We start from the raw sequence: 18816 nt of genomic DNA, 5'->3' as shown, positions 1-18816 counted from the left end.
AGGAGCTGGTTCCCTTCTGGTCTTGCTGCTGGGGCTCACGGGGCATGAGGGGCAAGAGCCAGGGCAGCGAGCCCAGGGATGATGGCGGAATGGAGGTGTGGGTGGAGCACCACAAGGGCCTAGGTCCCCCAAAACACAGAATCATGAAATCACTTAGGTGGGAAAGGGCCTCTAAGGTCGTGGAGTTCAACTGCTAACCCAGCACTACCATGTTTACCACTGAACTATGTCCCAAGTGTCACATTCACAACCATTTGAACACTTCCAGGGATGGCGACTTTGCCACTGCTCTGGGCAGCTGTGCCAGGCCCTGACAGGCTTTTCAGAGAAGAACTTCTCCCCAGTATCCAACCTAAACCTCCCCTGGCAAACCCGAGGCCATTTTGTCTTGTCCTGCCCCTTTTCCCAGGGAGCAGAGCCTGACATCACCTGGCTGTCCCCTCCTGTCAGGAGTTGTGCAGAGCCAGAAGGTCCCCCCGATCCTCCTTTTCTCCAGGCTGAGCCCCTCCAGCTCCCTCTGACTTGTGCTCTGGGCAGCCTCAAACCCCAGCAGGGCAAGGCTGGACCAGACCTGGGCACAGGTAGGAAATACCAAAGGTACCCACAGAATTCTTCGCCCCCAGCACACTGAGTCTGGCCCACAGTCACATCCTGCTCCACCAGCCCTAAGGGAAGAACTCAACCTGCACCAACCACCTCCAAAGACTGGAACACTTGGAGGTTTCAGCAGCCTCACCTGAGACAGAGGTTCCCAGATGTGACACCAGCTCCCAGATGTGACACCAACTCCTGCCTATGCCATATTTTGTGCTGAGCAAACTTCTGAGCAGAGCAAAACCAGGGCTTGCCACCACAGTGGGAAAAGGGCCTGATCCCCAGTGTGATGTCATGGAGGAGACAGGACCCTCTTCTGTTTTACCTTTCCACTGGTGGGTGCTTTTCAGAGATGTGCATCCCGGTTCCTTCATTTCAGCTTCCCCTGAAAAGGTACCTGTGTGGTAGCTGCAAAACTTTTGTGCTTTATTGTTATGCCACAAGAATTTTGGGAGAAACAGGGAATTTTAGTACAAACAACTTGTAATTCCAGAAAGATGGAACCAAAGTCAAAACTTCTATTTTATCAACTCTTACTTTATTCATTTATAAATACTGTTGTGTTTACAAGCATCATAGCTGTGAATATTATTCCCAAACTTTCAAACACATAATACTTATAATACTATATAACAACAACCAGTAAAACAAATCATTCATCTCAGGGTTTGAAAGGCCACTCAAAAGTTGCATAAAAATACATTCTCTCCCCATCTCATCAGCCAGTCCTGCTTCTCCAAGGAGTTTATTTACAAAGAGCCATCACCAAACTTGCAGCCACAACAGGTGGGTTCACCCCAAGCAATAAAAATTAACTCACCCCAAGCAATTGCTTAGAAAAAAAAGCTCATGTTCCCCAAGGGAGACCACGTCTGGCAAATGCTCTGGTTCCGAGAGGGATCAATTTTAAAAACCTATTTGCTCTGCACCTTGTGCCAAGCACAGGGTTTGAGGTGTCCTGTTTGTCACCTCCTCAGTGCAGTGGTTATGTCAGGCATGAAGTGAGACAAAAAAAATCCATTCTCAAGAATGTGATTTGCAGTTGCGCCGTCACCATGAGACGCTCACAGCTTTGGCTGATCAGGGACACTGAGCTGGGGGGCCCAGGGCTCAGAGAATCCAGTGCTAAGCAGACACTGCAGCTACAGTGGTTTGGCTTTGCAAGGTGCCACTCAGAAGAACGAGCCTCCCACAGCCTTTCCACTGTTCCTTGGGAAAAAGCGCAGCAAGTGTCCTGTAAGAAGGGGCAAAACATCAGTGCAGGATGGATTTGTCAGATTGGGTTGAACCCTCTCCCTAAAACAGACACCAGGCTTCTTCCTGCTGCCAGGAACCCGCCTGTGAGAAGGACAGGATCTTGATTCTGAACTCTCCTCATCCTGCCAGGATGTGCGGCCTGAGGCGCCAGCCCAGCTGGGGAGTACCTCCTGCTCCATGGGAGGAGGGACAGGGCTCCTGACCCTGAGCTCCTGAGCACAGGAGGGACAGGGCTCCTGACCCCGAGCTCCTGAGCACAGGAGGGACAGGGCTCCTGACCCCGAGCTCCTGAGCACAGGAGGGACAGGGCTCCTGACCCCGAGCTCCTGAGCAGAGCAGAGCCTGAGGCTGAAGCGAGGAGTGGTCACCAAGAGAGAAAACACCAAGAATGGCAGAAGTACTCACAGAAAGAGTGCACCAAGAGGGGATGGCGTGCAGGGGAAGCACTGACTGGATCTCAAGACTTAAAGCCATTAAATAGCGCAGGGTTAAAATCAAGGAATATAAAAAGGATGCCTGGCTTAGGCAGTGCTCTGCAGAAACCCTGATGCCTTTACCAGCTTTGGTCTCTTCCTCCCAAAGCTCAGCAGCAGAGGCAGGGCCTCAGTGTACCAGGAGAAACGGTGCCTCAGCTGCACAAACGGCTCCACCAGCTGAAGAACAACTTGTGGTCAGAGCTGCCTGGGGAGAACTGGCAGCTCCAGGAGGAGCAAGAGAGGTGGAAACAGGCAGGACAGGGAGGGGAAGGGGGGAAAATGGAGAATTAGGGGGAAAAAAAAAGAGAGAAAACCCCAGAGAGAGGGAAACAGAGATGCTTTCTGAGGCAATAACCAAAAAAAGGTTCAAAAAAGCCCAGGATTGCCTGATAGACAAGTTTTACCCTGCTGAGCAAGCTCAAGTATTCTGCTCATGGTCAGGTATCTCATCTCTCTGGTAGTGGAGAGTCCCCCCAGCCAGAGCCAGCAGAGCTACTCAGGAACATGGCAGAGCTGCTCCATGGCCACCCCCAGGTCCAGTGACCAAGAACTGCTGCCCTTGGCCAGACAGAGCCTGGGGAGTTGAAGGACAAAGGGGATGAAAGGACAAATATGGAAGGATGTAGATGGGAGAATGTTTTGGATACAGCAGGACGTCTCTGAGAGGGAAGGTACTGTTTGGGAGGAGTCTGTTAATGGGAAGATGAACAGAACTGATGACGTCCCACAGCATGGAGAGAGGAGCCAATGTCTAAATGCCCATGGGAGAGAACAATTCCAAACTGTTTAGAGTGCATGTAACATTAAAGAGGAGTATTTTTTGGGGGTTCCTTCAAGGTCAAAGATTATCACAAGTTTCTGACAGGTCAGAAGACTTTCATCATGGTGATTAAGTTACCAGTAGCTCCTTGTCCCTCTGACACTGACACACCCTGACCTCTCCAAGGTGTGTGGGACAGGATGCTGGCATTCTCTGTCTACAAATCCTGCTGCAAATCAAAGGGAGGGTACCTGAAACACCAGACCAGGCTCTGCTATGGGCTCTGCCATCAGGGAGGCAGTGGGAGAACATCCCAGATGGCTTTTGGAAAGGGAAGCCTGGTTTCTGGCACGGGCACAACTCCCTGCAAGGTGATTCATGCTCACACACAGGTGAGAGCAGCAGAGGGTCTGTAGGGGTTCAAGTTTGTCCTTCAGAAAGCTCAGAAAGTGCCTGGGATATATCCTGTCCCAAGGAACAAGTGTCCAGGTGGCAACTGGATGCTACCAACAAGAGACAGGAGCCCTGGAAGGACACCCAGGCTGGGGGGGGAAAGGGAGGGCGAGGGACCAGGGTCTGACACTGAGTGTCAGCACAGCACTGATGTTACTGAACAGGTTCAACAATCTTATCTAAAATAGAAGACTCAGTCTACTGGGGCAAGAGTAGAAGGTGTCTGTGCAAAACAGCTCATCAGCCTGTGACAAACATGAGCTCTGGTTGCTTTCACAGCATCACATTTAACCAGAGTCCCACATCTCAGTGGGCTGATGTGCATCCTCAGAGTCCCAGCCCAGGTTCACATTTCCCACCTGTAAAGGGCTTGGATGTGCTGAGTTAGTTCTTCAGATGTCACTTTTTACAGTAGGAGCTTCCCACTCCAGGTCAGAGTCCAAAACCAAATACTGAGCTTTTGGAAGAAGTTTTGGCAGCTCAAACCCAGTCCTCACATTTCTCCCTTGAATAAAATGTCCGAGATACCACAACATGCATAAATTAAAAAAATTAAAATGGCAGGGGGTGTGTTGGGGGGAAATAGGAGTAGAAAGGGAATGTACAGCAAAGGGCAGGGCAAGGCAGGTGTGACATTGATCCCACGGCTGAAACACTTGCTGTACGTGACGGGAAGGAAGGGGTAGGGCTTGGTGGTGGGGTTGGCAGCTGGTGTAGGACACCCCTCCTTGTCCTCCCTTTGCTCTGATTCCTATTTGGAGAGTTTGCTGATGACTCGAATGAGGGCTCCATTCTCATCCTTCAGCCTTTGGTTGTCCGACTTCAGCTCTGTCAAAATCTGTGGAGAGACAAAGACAAGGTGGGATCAGAGGGACATCCCTTCCAGCAGCACACTTCCATGGCTCTGCAGCATCTCCAGAGCTTCCACAAGCTGGCTGCCAGGCGTGAGGGGTGAGGGGCCTCAAGCACAGCACTGACCAGGGAGCCCTGGGCCAGGGAGTCCCTGGTGCAAAGCAAGGCCACAGCCCCAGCAGCAGGTCAGGACCAGACCAGCAGGGCAGCAACCATTTCTGAGCTGGTTCATCTCCTGCCCAGAGGCTAAATACAGCTCAGCAGAAAAGTAAAGCTGGTTTTCCTGATATGCTTTTTCCATTTTGCCAGGACTAGAAGGGAAACTAAATGTCTGGAATCTTCATTTAGAACTGGACCTTTCAAAATCTCTTGAGAATACCCCCAAATCTCCTTGCAGATGCATAATACAGTCCCAAGTGCCAAGGCCAGAGGACTGGTAGAACACACTTACACTGGAGGTACCTCCTGGGTGCTCAGCTGAGGTTGCAACAGACAAAAGCCTTTGGAAACAGAGAAGAAATAGCTTCAACAAGACTCTTCCAGAATTTCCCATTGGCATAAACCCTGCTGGCTTCCTGTGCTGCAGTCAGTGACCTTCCCTGGACTGTTCCCAACCACTGGGCACCAGAGGGAGACCCCTGCTCCTCTCTGGGGTGAGGCACACAAGGGGTCACTCCCACTAGGGGTGCCAGCAGATCACAGGGTGACCAGCCTCAAGCCTTCAGGGGCACCCAGGGCAGAGTGGGATCACACACATGGCACCTGTATGAGCTCAGCCATGACTGCTGTCTGTCAAGGTGCATCTTGGAGGAATTCCCTCAAATTAAAAATCTGCACTAAATCTTCTTCCTCCTAACCTGGTTTGCTTTGACCACAATGTTCTGCCTCTCTCCACCTGCAGTCCCTCCATAATCACCAGCTCTGAGTGTGGGCAGCTCCTGGGGCAGTTCCAGCTCCCACCAGAGCAATTCCCTTCTTACATGGCTGGGCCAAGCCATGGTGGGCCCCAACACACCCAACTCCATCCCCGTGGGCACCGCTAGTGGATGTTTCAGCTGGGAGGGTTTTGAGAAAGGGAAGAGGGGCTGGTGCTGCATGGTGGGATATTGTGGGAAGGGTAAATCCATGTGCTGGGCTGGCCAGAGCTCCAGCCAGAGATGCTGAGTGTGTCTCCCTAGAGCCAGTGTGACACCATGGCTGGGCTGTCACCAGAACAGCACTCATGGCTCCTTGTGCCATTTCATGGCCAAAGAAGAGGTGTTGCCATCACCATCACCAAAGTGATCAGGAGCTCAGAGACACAGCAGAGCTCTTGATAAGTCTGCACTTCTCTGTTTCCTCCTGAGCTCCAACTGCCACTCACACTCGTGCCTCCCAGTGCCCTGCAAGAGCCCCTCCATGCACTGGGCAGTCCTGTCAGGCCCCTGTCACTGCCTGGGGTGGCTCTGCAGAGCCATTGCTGTGATAATGGGTGTGTGAAGTCCTGACACTCATTTTGGTAGAGAGAACCTGTCACAGTTCCCAGAAACAGTGCGAGAGAACCACTGCAGTCCCAGGGCTCAGCTGGAGCCTGATGGGGCTGTGCCTCATGGGGGACTTGGTCTGATCTGTGTCACTGATTGGAAAATGGAGGAGTGTAAGTACCTGTGAAATAAGTGCCTCTGGACACGTTTCCTGGTCATAACCCAGCTCCACCAGTGCGTTCCTCCCTTTGAAGCTGAGTAGTCTGAAGTCAGGTGAAATGAACCCCATGGGAACAGGCTGGAAATGCTGGAAGTTTCTATCAGCTTTACAGAAGTCTCACAGGAATGGTGAGCAGGGATGTGGCCCAGCCCCAGGGAATGGCAGGGCTGACCATGAGGCAGTGTTGGTGTCACCTGGGCTTGGGCTGGAGGCTGCTCTGAGCAGCAGGGCTGTGTGTCACCTGGGACATGAGAACACAGCTCCCCAGAAACCATGTGCATTCAGGAAAATGAGATTCACTGAAAAGCACTGCTGCCAGAGCGTGGTACAGCTGGCAGAGCCTAAACCAGTGACATCTCTGCACAGCTGTGATGTCCACAGACACCACTGAGGCAGAGTTTACATATACCAGCAACATCCTGTGTTAGATCTACTCAAAGAGTTGAAACTAAATCAGCAGAGCTCACAGACCATGGCTCACCCCAGCTCAGGTACTGGCAGGGAACTGCAAACCTGTAAGTGAGGAGGGAAGTAGGAGCCTCAGGCAGAGCAGAGAGGGGATGGAAGGGCAGTCCTGGGAGGAAGAGAAGTGACTTGCAGGTTGTGAAGCATCAGTTCTTTGAGTCTGGAAAGAATTTTGCCCAATTTTCCCTCTCAGATCTCAAAGCATGTGGGGAAAGAGAATGACTCAACTCAAGTTTTATGAGAAGAAATGAGGCACAGTCAGGTTGGACTATAGTTCCACAGATTAAAACCAGAAAGGCTGTGAGATAATTTCACCTGACTATCTGCACAATCCAGGGCACACAATATAACACCTGACTCTCCCGGCCCTTGTGACACACATGTGGGCTTGAGCTGAGACTCCTGGAAAGGGAAGCCACAATTCCCCTGATTAGTTTGTTTCTATGGTTAATCAGCCTTGATATAATTTGTGTGCTAAGAATAGATTTTTTTATTCTGTGGTGCCACTTCCAGCCCACAAGAACACACAACGTCTTGTGTCTCAAGGGATATGAATATCCCTACTAACCTGCAAAGGACAGGTAGGGTCTCAAGAAAGGAGCACTTACAGCTTTATTTTAGCAATGAACCAATGAAGTAGCAGGAAGAGATGTAATTTAACTGTGTGGTGTGTGAAGGCAAAGCTTAGGGAAGACTCCTCCTTGGGTTTCCACCATTAATTGTCCTGCACTGGATTTAAAACAGAAGATGAAAACACAGAGTGCTCCTGGTCTGGCTCCTGCTGCATCCCCCACCCTGTGCCAGCCCACAGAAGGCAGGGGGGCTGAGCCTGTGGAATCATACTCAAAAATTTCAGTTTAAAATAAGGAAAGTAGTTTGTCCTTTTTGCTCAAGTGACCAAGAAAACCTGCTGAGGACAGTTCACTTTGTAGTTTTTCTAAAAATACCCTTTCTGTCTAGAGTGTTAGCTTTTCACAACATCCCTGAAAATTTCCTGACTTTGGATAATCTGATTTGCTGAGTGCCAGCCTCTCCCTGAACTAAGTCTAAATAAAAAAGAATTATGTTATAAGCAGACATGTAGCATAAACCACCTATTTTCAAGTTCCAAGGCCAGGCTGGATGGGACTTGGAGCAACCTGGTCTAATGGAAGGTGTCCCTGCCCATGGAAGGGGGTGGAAAGAGATGAACTTTAACTCCCCTTGCAACACAAACCATTCTGTGGGTCTGTTTCAAGGCCAAGTACCAGGCAAGGAGCTGCTGGCATTGCCAAGCCACCCCAAAGCCATTCGCAGTGCTAAGCTGGCAAGGGCAGCAGCATCTGCCAAGCAGGGCAAGAGCCAGGGGGTGAGCAGAGCTCCAGCAAAGCCCTGCCCTGGCAGCAGCACCATGCTCTTGGAATTCAGAGATCCTTTGCCACAAGCTTCTGAGCCACAAGCTTCACAGGCAGCCTGGAGAGCAGAGGAGAGCGGGAAGTGCCCAGCCAGGAGCGGAGACCTGCCTGGAGGAGAGGAGGAGGGAGGCAATATGAGCCCGAGGGAAAGCAGCTACAGCTCCTCTGACTCCGAGGGCTTGGAGGGCAGAGAAAGTCTGGCTACGACCCGGGTCAGAGCTCTGTTCTCAGCCAGCAGCTGCTCATTCATCTGCCTCAGAGTGTGAATCTGTTTGAGCTGGTGGAGATTCTGCAGAGAGTGAGAGGAGTGGACAGAGAAATACAGAGAGAACATCACGGAAACGAACGGGCACAGAAATGGGAGTTTAGTCCATAGGCAGTGAAAGAAAAAAAGAGAATAAAAGAAATTAGTAGCAGTGAGTGCTGGGTGGGAAAAGCCTGACAACACACCGAGGATATTTTGGGAATCAGCCCTTTCTCCAGGGGCTACCAAAATCTTAACAAAGGTCAAATACAGGGATTTCCCATCACAAAGCAGGATTATATTCTAGTTTACCCAGACAGCTCAGGGACTTGGGAACTGCTGTGAGACCTATCACCAGTGACTTAACACCTAGACAGGCCCTGAAATCACTGCTGGGAACTGAGAATTTCTTTAAAACTCCTTTTCTTCATGTAACTCTAAAAGCCAAAGCAGCTGTGTGGAGCAAAGAGGAATCAAAGCTTCCTGGAAGATCCCAAAGGCACAGACTGAAGCACCTGAAAGTGTCACTGTCCCACAGCAGATCACCAAGACAGGTACTGTGTCTGCTTGTGTCCCTCATTCTTGAGTGATGCTCCTGGGTCTGCCCAGGCTCAGTCCTGCCAAAACCTCTGGGGTTTGGTTTCTCATCCTTGCCCAGATTCAACTCTTCTCTGTCTCAGGGCTCAATTTATCATTGACCTTCAGAGGGGACAAGTCTGAACCTTAAACTGTTCATTTTAGGAAGAGGAGCCTGAATAAGAGCATCTCTCACAGTGGGGATGTGCCAGGAGGGCATTCATGGTGACAAAGGCAATGAGGGGCACAGGACAGAGCAGAGATCAAGCCCCTCACTGGAACTTGCACAGGAACAAACTGGACATGGGTACAAACTGTGTGTGGGTACAAACTGGGGCTTGCACAAGTACATACTGGGCACAGGTAAAAACTGGATATGGGTACAAACTGGGCTTGCACAGGTACAGCAGCAGTGGGAGGTCAAGAACAGAAGAGCCATGAGGAAGCAGAACAGAGAAATGGTACAAACCATGCAGACATCCCAGTGCCACAAGGATGACACTGTTCCCACTAATGCCAAAGTAAATTAATGTGCTGGACATTTACACCACTGCAGGTGCCAGCAGATGCCAAGAGCTGTGGAGCTGCTTCCAGAGCAGCATCCCTGCCCTCCTTCCTCCTGAGAGGTTGGGCAGCTGGGCCACAAGAAAACAAGAACCTCTCCTGAGCAAGAACCCATCCTGCATGATGGAGGGAGCCCCAACACTGGGCAGGGGCAGGCAGGAAACATCCACAAGAAGAGTTGTAAATTCAGTGGCAAAATCCCAGTCCAAAACCAAAGCAGTCCCACAAAGAACCATATTCCTCCCTATGTCCACTTAGTGGCAGAAGAAGACAAGAGGGAAGGGTCTATGAGGAAGAGGGTTCCTTTCTACCCTTTCATTAGCAAAAAGCACTAAAAGGGAAGTGCTGTCTGTCCTGAACAAGGAGCACCATGAAAGAATCTACTGTGACACAAAGACAATGACCATCCATCCAACCTGCACTACTCAGGTTGCCCAGAGAAGCTGCGGGTGCCCCATCCCTGGCAATGTCCAAGGCCAGGTTGGACAGGGTTTGGAGCAACCTGGGATGGTGGAAGGTGTCTCTGCCCATGGCAAGAGGTGGAACAGGAAGGGCACCCTCAAACCCAAGTCACTGGAACTCTGTATGACCCAGAGCTGACTGCAGCTGGCAAGGAATCTGCTGTGTCCCAGGACATTTTGTCCAAGGGCTCATTCCTGTACAAAACTGAAGCACTCTGTACACCCCCCAACCATCAGCTCTGTTCTTAGCTGCTTAAAAGCACTACATTAACTCTCTATGACACCTCTTTGGAAAGCTTTGCAAAACCAAGGTAAGCAAGACAGGAAGGCAGGGAGCCAGCAAACGATGGGGTTTGAGCCCCTGATATCATCAAACTGACAGAGCAGCTCCTGGGACACACAAACACAGTTCTGACACTGGATAAATCAACAGATCCCAAGACAGAGCTACAGCAAACAAACTGCAGGAAAGCTGCAGTGATACCACAGCAGTGAGATCCCTGCTCACCATATCCCACCCATCCATCCATCCATCCATCCATCCATCCATCCATCCATCCATCCATCCATCCATCCATCCATCCATCCACCCATCCCTTCACATACCCAAGATTTGTTGGCTGCCACTGTGCTCAGTGAGGACAGACAGACATGGCACAGCTATCCTGTCATACATCACACCAGGAGCTGCTGGAAGATGGCTGTACTGGAATAGTCACTTCTTTTGATAGTACCAAAACCAGCTGAGAATACTCGGTCTGTTCGCCCTGGAGAAGCCTGAGGTCAGACCTCACTGGGGGCTGCAGCTCCTCCCAAGGGGCAGCTTTGATCTCTGCTCTCTGTGAGCAGGGACAGGACCCCAGGGAAGGGCTGGAGCTGTGTTAGGGGAGATTTAGGCTGGATATCAAGGAAAGGTTCTTCCCCCACAGGGTGCTGGGCACTGCCCAGGCTCCCCAGGGAATGATCACAGTCCCAAGGCTGCCAGAGCTCCAGGAGTGTTTGGACAATGCACTCAGGGATGCCCAGGGTGGGATTGTTAGGGTGTCTGTGCAGGGACAGGGGATGGACTGTGGATCCCTTTCAATTTAGGATATTCCATGACTTTATGATACACAGATAATAAAGACTCTCTGTTTTAAAACATGGCTCACAGCTGGCAGAAAGCCTCTAACATACTAGCAGGGGCATTGTGCTGTGCGAGGTGGAAAGGACTGTGATCATTTCAGAGACCACCTTTGTTTTTCCACACCAGCACAACACAGAACCTCAGCATGGTCCCATCAGCCCCTGCTCAGCCTCCACATGCTGCACAGCCCACAGAAAGGATCATTTATGTAAAAATGTCTGTGTGCTGCAGGTAGGCCAGGCTCCTATTTATGCACCAAATCCAGCAAGGGCTGGGAAGCTGGGACTGAAGCCAAGGGCAAAGACCAGGATCTGGATGATACCGCTGTGATTGCTTATCACTCTGCTTGATACTTGGCTTAGCAAAAGCAGGTTTCTCAGTTCTCTGTACCTGTCTTCAATTAACAGATTTTGTGCCTGCAACACTAAATAAAAATGCCCAGAGCCTGCACGATGCTGAAGCCAGGAGCTGCAGCACTGCTATGGAATAAAGGAGCTTCTGTGACCTTCAAGAACAATTGCTGTGTTAAGTTGGGACCTCAGGCACTTGGCAATGAATTCAGCTCAGTGCAAATGTTAATTTTCTTTCTCAAGCCTCAGCCAAGGATCTAGACCTCCAGTTGAATTGTGCAGCCACTCAGGGAAATGCTGAATGTCTGTCAACTTTGCAAGAGCAGGTCTGAGGAGCAGCTCTGCCACCAAGGTTCTTGAAGTTACCAAGCCTGTCTTGCTCCTCTTCACTTCTCTATGGCTTTGGTAGCAGGGGTCACAGTCCAGACATGAACAAAGCTCATTCCCTCAAACACAGGCCGAAGTACTGCACATTTCTGCCACCTCTGCCTTTTCTTCCTCAGAAGTCAGCTGCAAGGAGAGGACAGCCCTGGCCAGGATATCTCATGTGCACAACTGGATATAGACACCCCTGGATCCAACAGCTGGATGTGAGTCTTGCTGGATTCAAAGACTAGTGGGAAGAATTCCCAAAAACAACCTGAGATCTAATCACCTGACAGGTTTGGTTGTTTCCACTTGCTGCTTTCCACATTAAAGGAAATTGGTGGATTTGTCTTTTCCTTCACGACTCCTTACTTATTCTGACTCTGCACAGAAGCTACTCAGGTAATGCCAGGAGCAAGAATGAAAGCCCAGCCAGAATTAGTAGATTTTCCTGGCTCAACTCCCACACTAGTGACTAACAGGGATGCTCTGCAGAGATTATCTCCCTCTAGGCAAACACAGCAGGGCTGCTTATCCCACTTCAAGGCATCGTGAAAATGGATACAACAGTTTCCTTTTGGAAAGGTCCAATTCAATGCTTCTTTCTTAAGGGATTTTATATTCCTTTTTTTTTGTGTAGTTGTCAAACAAGGCATGTCACAGTGCTCTCAGGTACTCACTACATGCTTAAAGTTTTGCAAAAACTAGTATAAATGTAGTTGCACCTCAGAAGAGAGATTTTCCCAATCCTTGGCTATTTGTTCTACTAACAAAAGGCCACTCTTGTTGTCCAATGCAGCAAGAGCAGACAGAGAGCAGAGTCAGCACCCCTCTCAAGGACCTGAAGCTCATTTTCAGCTGGACCACAGGTTCCTTCCCCTCATGTCTCTCAAGGCAATGTGAGAACACATCCAACTTCCAGCAGTGCTTCTCCTTCTGCACTCCTTTGGCTTCCATGGCTCTGCAGCTCCAGACCACCTGAACTGGAGGTGCTCTGGCTGTGTCCAACAGACCCTACAGGCACCTTCCCTCATTACTTCCTTCCAGAGCAGTATGTTTCCAAACTGAGGCCACTAGAGGCCACCACCTTGTCTTCTTACTCCATGGGCTAAAGTTGCAGGTTTGCAGTGATCTGCAGAGCTGAAGGACCAACACGAACTGCTCATGCCTGTAGCTCTCTTGAAGACCACAATGCTGTAATTACAGGAAAGTCTCTGGGCAGCTGAAGGTTCCTACCTGCTCACTGAACAAAGAGTTTGGAATTTAGACATATTCAATCCTTTCTCCTTCTCCTCCTGGTTCACACATTCATGCTTATTTTCCCCTCTCTGAGAGAACAAGAGATGTTGCAGCAGAAGATGCAGCACAAGCCCTTCAGATTTATGTGCTCGGTAGAAACAAAAGCTTCAAACAGAAACAGAGCTGGAACCTCCTCCAGGGTGGCAGGAAGTCGTTCCTGTCAGTGCATGGTGCAGGGAGAGCTCTCAGGTGGGTCCTTCCTTCTGAGAGCAGCTTGGTCCCACCTGCTGATGTCAAAAGGGAAAGGAAGCACGGGGCAGAGCAGAGGGACACCCACTCTGTGAACACAGCACTGACATTCAACAGAACGTGCTGCAGCACTGCTGAGCCGGGTGAGGCTTTGGGGGTGTGAGGGCAGCCAGACACTGCTGGGCCCTGCAGGGCTCCCCTCATGGACAAAGACATCCTGGAAGCCACACCATGGGAGCAAGAATGTGCCACAGCACCAGTGGCCATGGCTTGTGACAGCAAGCCATGCTGCACATCCCATCAGGAAGCAAATTCCTGTTTGCTGGAATTATCCCAGGCTGCTGTGGCCTCCCAGCGACATGCTGTGGGAAGGGAGCATAGGAACACAACCACTCTGTGTTTTCTCCTGGCCAGTGTGCGTGAGCTCAAAGCCAGCTTTGTCTTCTTACCTATCCGGAGAGAACCTCAGTGGCTTAACTTGGGCTGCAGACTAGTCAGAGCACAGGGGGTCAGCACACTGGAACTCAGCGATGCCACAAAAAGTTAGTTTGAGAAGGCATTTAAGGAGAACAGCTTCACCATTCTCAGATTAAACAGCAGAACAAATCAAACATAGGAGCAATCAGATGAATGAGAACCAGGACAGTTTATTAGCATTTCATGTTTGGAGAACAGGGCCATTAAAGCGAGTTCTGACTGCAGAAAGGAAAATGAGATCCTTCCCATGGACACCTTTAACATCCTCCTCCTGGGTGACAATCCCCAAAGACGTGAATACAAAGCATATAAAATGGAATAGACACAGTGAAGATTATTTCTTACCTTCATTTCCTCCTCCATTTCAGAGAGTTTCCGCTCCAGGGCTCGCTTCTCCTGTTTACAGGGATTCATGACAAAGAAGGTCACAAGGATTTGGAAGAAAAATTTACAGTATATTTTCTATTAAAAAAAAATAGGAGTCTTGTGTTTCTGTAGCAGCATTCCCTGAAGAGGGGAATGCAAGGCACAGGTTACAACCAGGAGCTGATCAGCTGGGAGAGGGCAGCAGGGATATAAGCTAGGCCTGTTTGGGCAGATCACAAGCTCTATTCATACCCCTAATGAAATTATTCCCCATTTTCAGTGATCCCAGTTCTCAGGAGCTGCTGATGTAATGTGATTTTGAGCACTGTAGGTGAAGCCATGGATTTACTTATACTCCACAGAAGGTGGCAATGAGAAAAGTCCCTGAGCCGCTCAAATGGGAAACAGAACAAGGATATTCCCTGCCTGGAAATCCTGTTTCTCCCAGATAATCCAGGGCTGCAAAGCTGAGTGCTTTCAGTGCACTTTAGAAAGTGAGGATTAGACTCTGCTGTGTGAGTGGCCTCAGCGACACCTGTGCCAAGGTAAGGAGAAGAGAACTCCTTCAGTGACTTTCCCAACATGAAGGGGCTCAAATTGCTCCAGGGACATGCCCTGAGAAGGGGGAAGTAGGAAACATGCATCAATAACAAGATTTACACTCTCTGCCCTGCTCCTTTGCCCTGTGCAAAGAGCCGTGAGGCCAGGATAGTGAAGGAAAGGCATCTTCTGAGTGTGCTGTGGATGATGAGTTCTGGGTCACTTTTTGCCCACAGCACGTTTCATCCAGGGATTCAGCAGTGCAAAATGCATGAGCCATCCTGGAAACAGTTAATGCATCTTCACTGAGAACAGCTGGACATGTTTGTACTTTCTAACTCACAGAATTTGTGCTGTTGTGATCCTAATTCAAGAGAAGTTATACAGGATGTTGCCCTGACTCCAACAAGACCAAGTTCAAGGTCCTGTCCCTGGGTTGGGACAATCCTTGCTATCAACCCAGGCTGGGGAAAGAAGGGATTGAGAGCAGCCCTTCCAGGATTTTGCCTTGTTCCTCCACCACCCCAAACCAGTCTTTATTTGTAAGGATCAAGAATGTTTTAAAGCATAATGGACCAACAGTCTCCCAGTGTGATACAATCCATTGGTCCTCAGCTGCTTAGAACCAAAGAGAGGAATCCAAATGAAGCTGAGAGCAGCAGAGTCTCAGGCCCTGCAAAGGTCAGAACACAATTATCATTGTGCACTGCTCCTCAAGCCAAAAATACAACTTATCTCTTAATTAACACTTCCCTTCTAGAAATGACTGCCCTGCACAAGGCACAGCTGTGACTCAGAGGAAAGCAGAGACACGTACCCTCTTCTCCATCTCCAGCATGCTGGATCGGTCAGAAGTTTTCTCCTGTTTCTGGTATGGAAATTAAAAATAGAAGGTAATTAAACCCGAGAGCACTCACAGGGTACTGCACAAAGGCCAAGAAAGCCTACAGATGCTCTTGCTTGGGATGCAACATGTTGATTTACAAAATTACTTGTTCATTTCTGTTTCCTCTATGGCACCTTCCCTCCCAAGAATATCCTTCCAGGAGCTCCCCTCCCTTTCCCATTCTGGAACAAGTGTTGCTTTGTCATGGCCAGTGCTCAGTTTCTCCAGTCAGGACCTGGATTTTCCCTTACCTGGGCTGCTTTTTCCAACTTTGCTTTGATATCAGCCAGCTCAAGCTGGGCTTCTTGCAGCTTTGACTTCAGCTTTTGATTTTCAGACAGGGCACTCTCGTATAACTGAAATGCAAAACAAGAGCTCAATTAACCAGGCTGCTCCTGGTTAATTAACCCCATCCTGCCACACTGTTCTGAGCAGACATTGCCCTCAGCACTAAGCTGAGGGGTTCACTTTGCTCCCACACATCAACAGATGAGAAGGTAAAACAAAACCAACTTGGATGCTTTAGTTATGTTTCCATAATTCATAAATTAGAAATAAGAAAACAGCTGTTGAATTTTGATGGGAGTTCAAATACAGCCAAGAGGAGACAGTTTTAATCTAGGTAATTCTTTACTCACAGGGTGGTCAAGCCCTGGCACAGGGTGCCCACAGAAGCTGTGGCTGCCTCTGGATCCCTGGAAGTGTCCAGGTCCAGGAGCGTGAGAAATGGTTACTCACTTTTCATAGTTTAGGAAGGTTTATTAAACCTTATCAAAAATACAACAGAAGACTGAATAGAGAAGAAAGGTTACAGCATTGAGAGCAAAGGATTTCCCCCACCATGTGCTCTCTCTCCCACACAATGGAGGTTTCCCTTTTTAAACCCTTTAACCCCTCCCAAAGTTCTGTCCATCAATCCCTTCTTCACTGTCCAGTGGTAGAGATCTCTTCCTCAAATCCTGATTGGAGGTTAGATGTCGCCATAGTGACAGGCCAGCCCTCCCAGATGTCCCAACTTCAGCTGTCCCTTGATAACCACACAAGGGGGTAAAACATAACTATAAATCTATAAAACTTTTCTTAACCTATATACATGATATTTATCTGTTGATTGTGAGAGTCAACCATCGCATTACTCATCTATCACAGTGTCCCAGACTGCAAGGCAAGATGTATTCCATTTGTCATATGTATGGCAGTTCTCTTCTGTTCAGCAGGCAGTTTTCCTTATCTCTTCCACACCCACTCCTCCCTCTGGGGTGGGGGCATCTGCTGATTAGAGGCCACTGAATGTCCCTGCATGGCTGATAAGAGCTACAGCATCCCATTGGGAGATGTGAGCCCAGAGGGAGGAGCCAAGCATTCCTACCCGGATATAATCTGGAGATTCTGGAACACCAGCACGGCTTCTCCACTGGATTTCCCAGAGGAACAGCAGCTGCCTCTTCCCCTGGATCTTCAGAGGAAGACTACACCTTTCTCCAGGATCCCTGCTCCAGCAGAACCACCCCTGGCCCTGCAGGAGGGCTGAGCCACAATTCCAATAGGACTGCTGCCAGCACCCTGACCCACAGGGTGTCAGGCTGTGTTCTGGCTCTGTCAGTGTTGTTTTGGTCTACTGCATTGTTTATTTTATCCTTTTATTTTCTTCCCTGTTAAAGAACTGTTATTTCCTGCTGCCATATTTTTTGCCTGAGAGCCCCTTAATTTAAAATTTATAGCAATTTGGAGGCAAGGGGTGGGGGGGGATGGTGGTTCACATTCTCCATTTCAGGGGAGGCTCTGGCCTTCCTTAGCAGGCACCTGTCTTTCAAACCAAGACACACAGGAGCAACTTGGGATAGTGCAAGGTGTCCCTGCCCATGACAGGGGTGGAATGGGATGAGCTTTATGGTCCTTTCCAACCCAAACCGTTGGATTCTTTGAAACAGAGAAAATGAACATAAACATCTTCTCTTTCTTCCCACTGATTCTTGGTGCTGGTTTCTGCAGAACAGGCAGGTACTGCAGTGTGTGCAATGACAAGAGTAAGTTTTAAACCCCCTACTTTCTTGTAGTCCCTGCTGCTCTCCTCCTCTGCACGGCTGCTGAGCGCGGCGAGCCGGTTCTCCCTGCGGCTGTAGGCACTGGAGCGGCCAGAGGCGCGCTCGCTGTACGACGAGTCACTTGTGCTGGGATTTGTAGCTGCTTCCAACCTGAAACATGAGGAAGATCCAGCACTGTGGAGCTGTGGTAACTTGGAACAGCCAGCACAGAGCCCAGCTGGTTGGCACTGCAGGGATGGCAGAGCCAGCTGAGCCAGGGCTCTGTGGTCTGTGGGAGCACCCTCCACTTGGCCCTGGGGATCGCTGCCCCAAACCTGGCAGCCACCACCACTACAACAGCTGGAAAAAATCCCAGGGTACCAGCCCAGCCTCCCATGGGCACTGACTTCCCACGAACCTCTCATCTCCAGGGTGGGAACCAGCTCCATTTCTAAGATGGCACTGAGGTAAATAATTTGGAGAGTAAAGAATGGAAGCAAAATGAGCTAAGCTCAGGAAAGGACCAAATAGCCAGTACCAGACTGGATTTGAAGCAGAGGGAATCCCCAAAGGCATACAAAAACATGCTGCCAATAAATATTACACAGGAAAAAAAAAGAAAAAATAAGATTCTTACCTGGAAAGTCTTTCATGCTGATGGGAAAAAAGAAAAAGAAAGCAAAAGGTAATTAATAATGAGAATGAAACATTCAATTCAAAAACTGCAGAGCTTCCAGGCAGCAGCAATTTCCCACCTCAGATACCAGCACCCAGCATATGCCAGGCTACACAGAGATTTCCCAGCCCAAAATGGGAATCTCCAATCTCTGCCTGAATCAACTGCTTCAGCTCATCTGAAGCACTTATTTCACTCACCTAAGAAATCCTGAACCTTGCTGTTCAAATCCTCATTTCCAGAATTGAAATGCCTTACCTGGAATCCAAACCAATCTATTGTTTCCCTTTTCCAGTGAAGTTATTCTTCCTGACTATGATCACTGTGCTGTGCGATGTGGGTGAGGGAGATTAACAGACACAGGGGTCTCCCAGTGTTTGTGCTGAACTTGAGAAAATCACAAACACTCTTCTCTCCATGGGCAAGCAGCTCCCCATGGAGAAAAGCTTCACTGTTTGTTGTGTCTCCGTGGTAGACGGAGACACAACAAACAGCAGCTGCAGGAGGGAGGGAGAAGATCCTTACACCAGGGTGGCTGGGGCCTCTGTTGGGTTCTTCTTTCCCCATCAACACCCAAACCTCTGCTGTGCTGTCCTGAGCTGCCTTTGGACATTGAGGGGCTGGAGTGTGTCCAGAGTGGGGAACGGAGCTGGTGATGGGTCTGGAGCACCAGGAGCAGCTGAAGGAGCTGGGGAAGGGGCTCAGCCTGTTCAAGGGAGGACCTGGCTCTGGGCCCAG

At 49.6% G+C, this 18816-nt stretch overlaps 1 protein-coding gene across 12 annotated transcripts in view; it reads right to left on the bottom strand.

Annotated features, from left to right (window-relative positions):
- Positions 1–1110: 1110 nt before the first annotated feature.
- Positions 1111–18816, bottom strand: part of PPP1R12B (protein phosphatase 1 regulatory subunit 12B) — a 134224-nt gene continuing 116518 nt past the window's right edge. For 6 of the 12 annotated variants that reach the window (XM_030231071.2, XM_050985210.1, XM_030231080.2 and 3 more), the window contains 8 exons: positions 18040–18056; positions 17426–17573; positions 15630–15734; positions 15310–15360; positions 13932–13982; positions 13559–13599; positions 4844–4892; positions 1111–4378 (listed from right to left, as the gene is read on the bottom strand). In XM_030231071.2, the coding sequence (XP_030086931.1) occupies positions 4292–4378; positions 4844–4892; positions 13559–13599; positions 13932–13982; positions 15310–15360; positions 15630–15734; positions 17426–17573; positions 18040–18056 (549 nt within the window). In that variant the 3' untranslated portion in view covers positions 1111–4291. The other 6 variants (XM_030231072.2, XM_009097336.4, XM_030231075.2 and 3 more) reach the window with 5 other exon arrangements.

The sequence above is a fragment of the Serinus canaria genome, chromosome 26, assembly GCF_022539315.1.
Source record: "Serinus canaria isolate serCan28SL12 chromosome 26, serCan2020, whole genome shotgun sequence".
In the NCBI taxonomy this organism is placed as follows: Eukaryota; Metazoa; Chordata; class Aves; order Passeriformes; family Fringillidae; genus Serinus; species Serinus canaria.
Note: the sequence above shows the minus strand (reverse complement) of the source record. Positions and strands in the feature narration are given on the sequence as shown.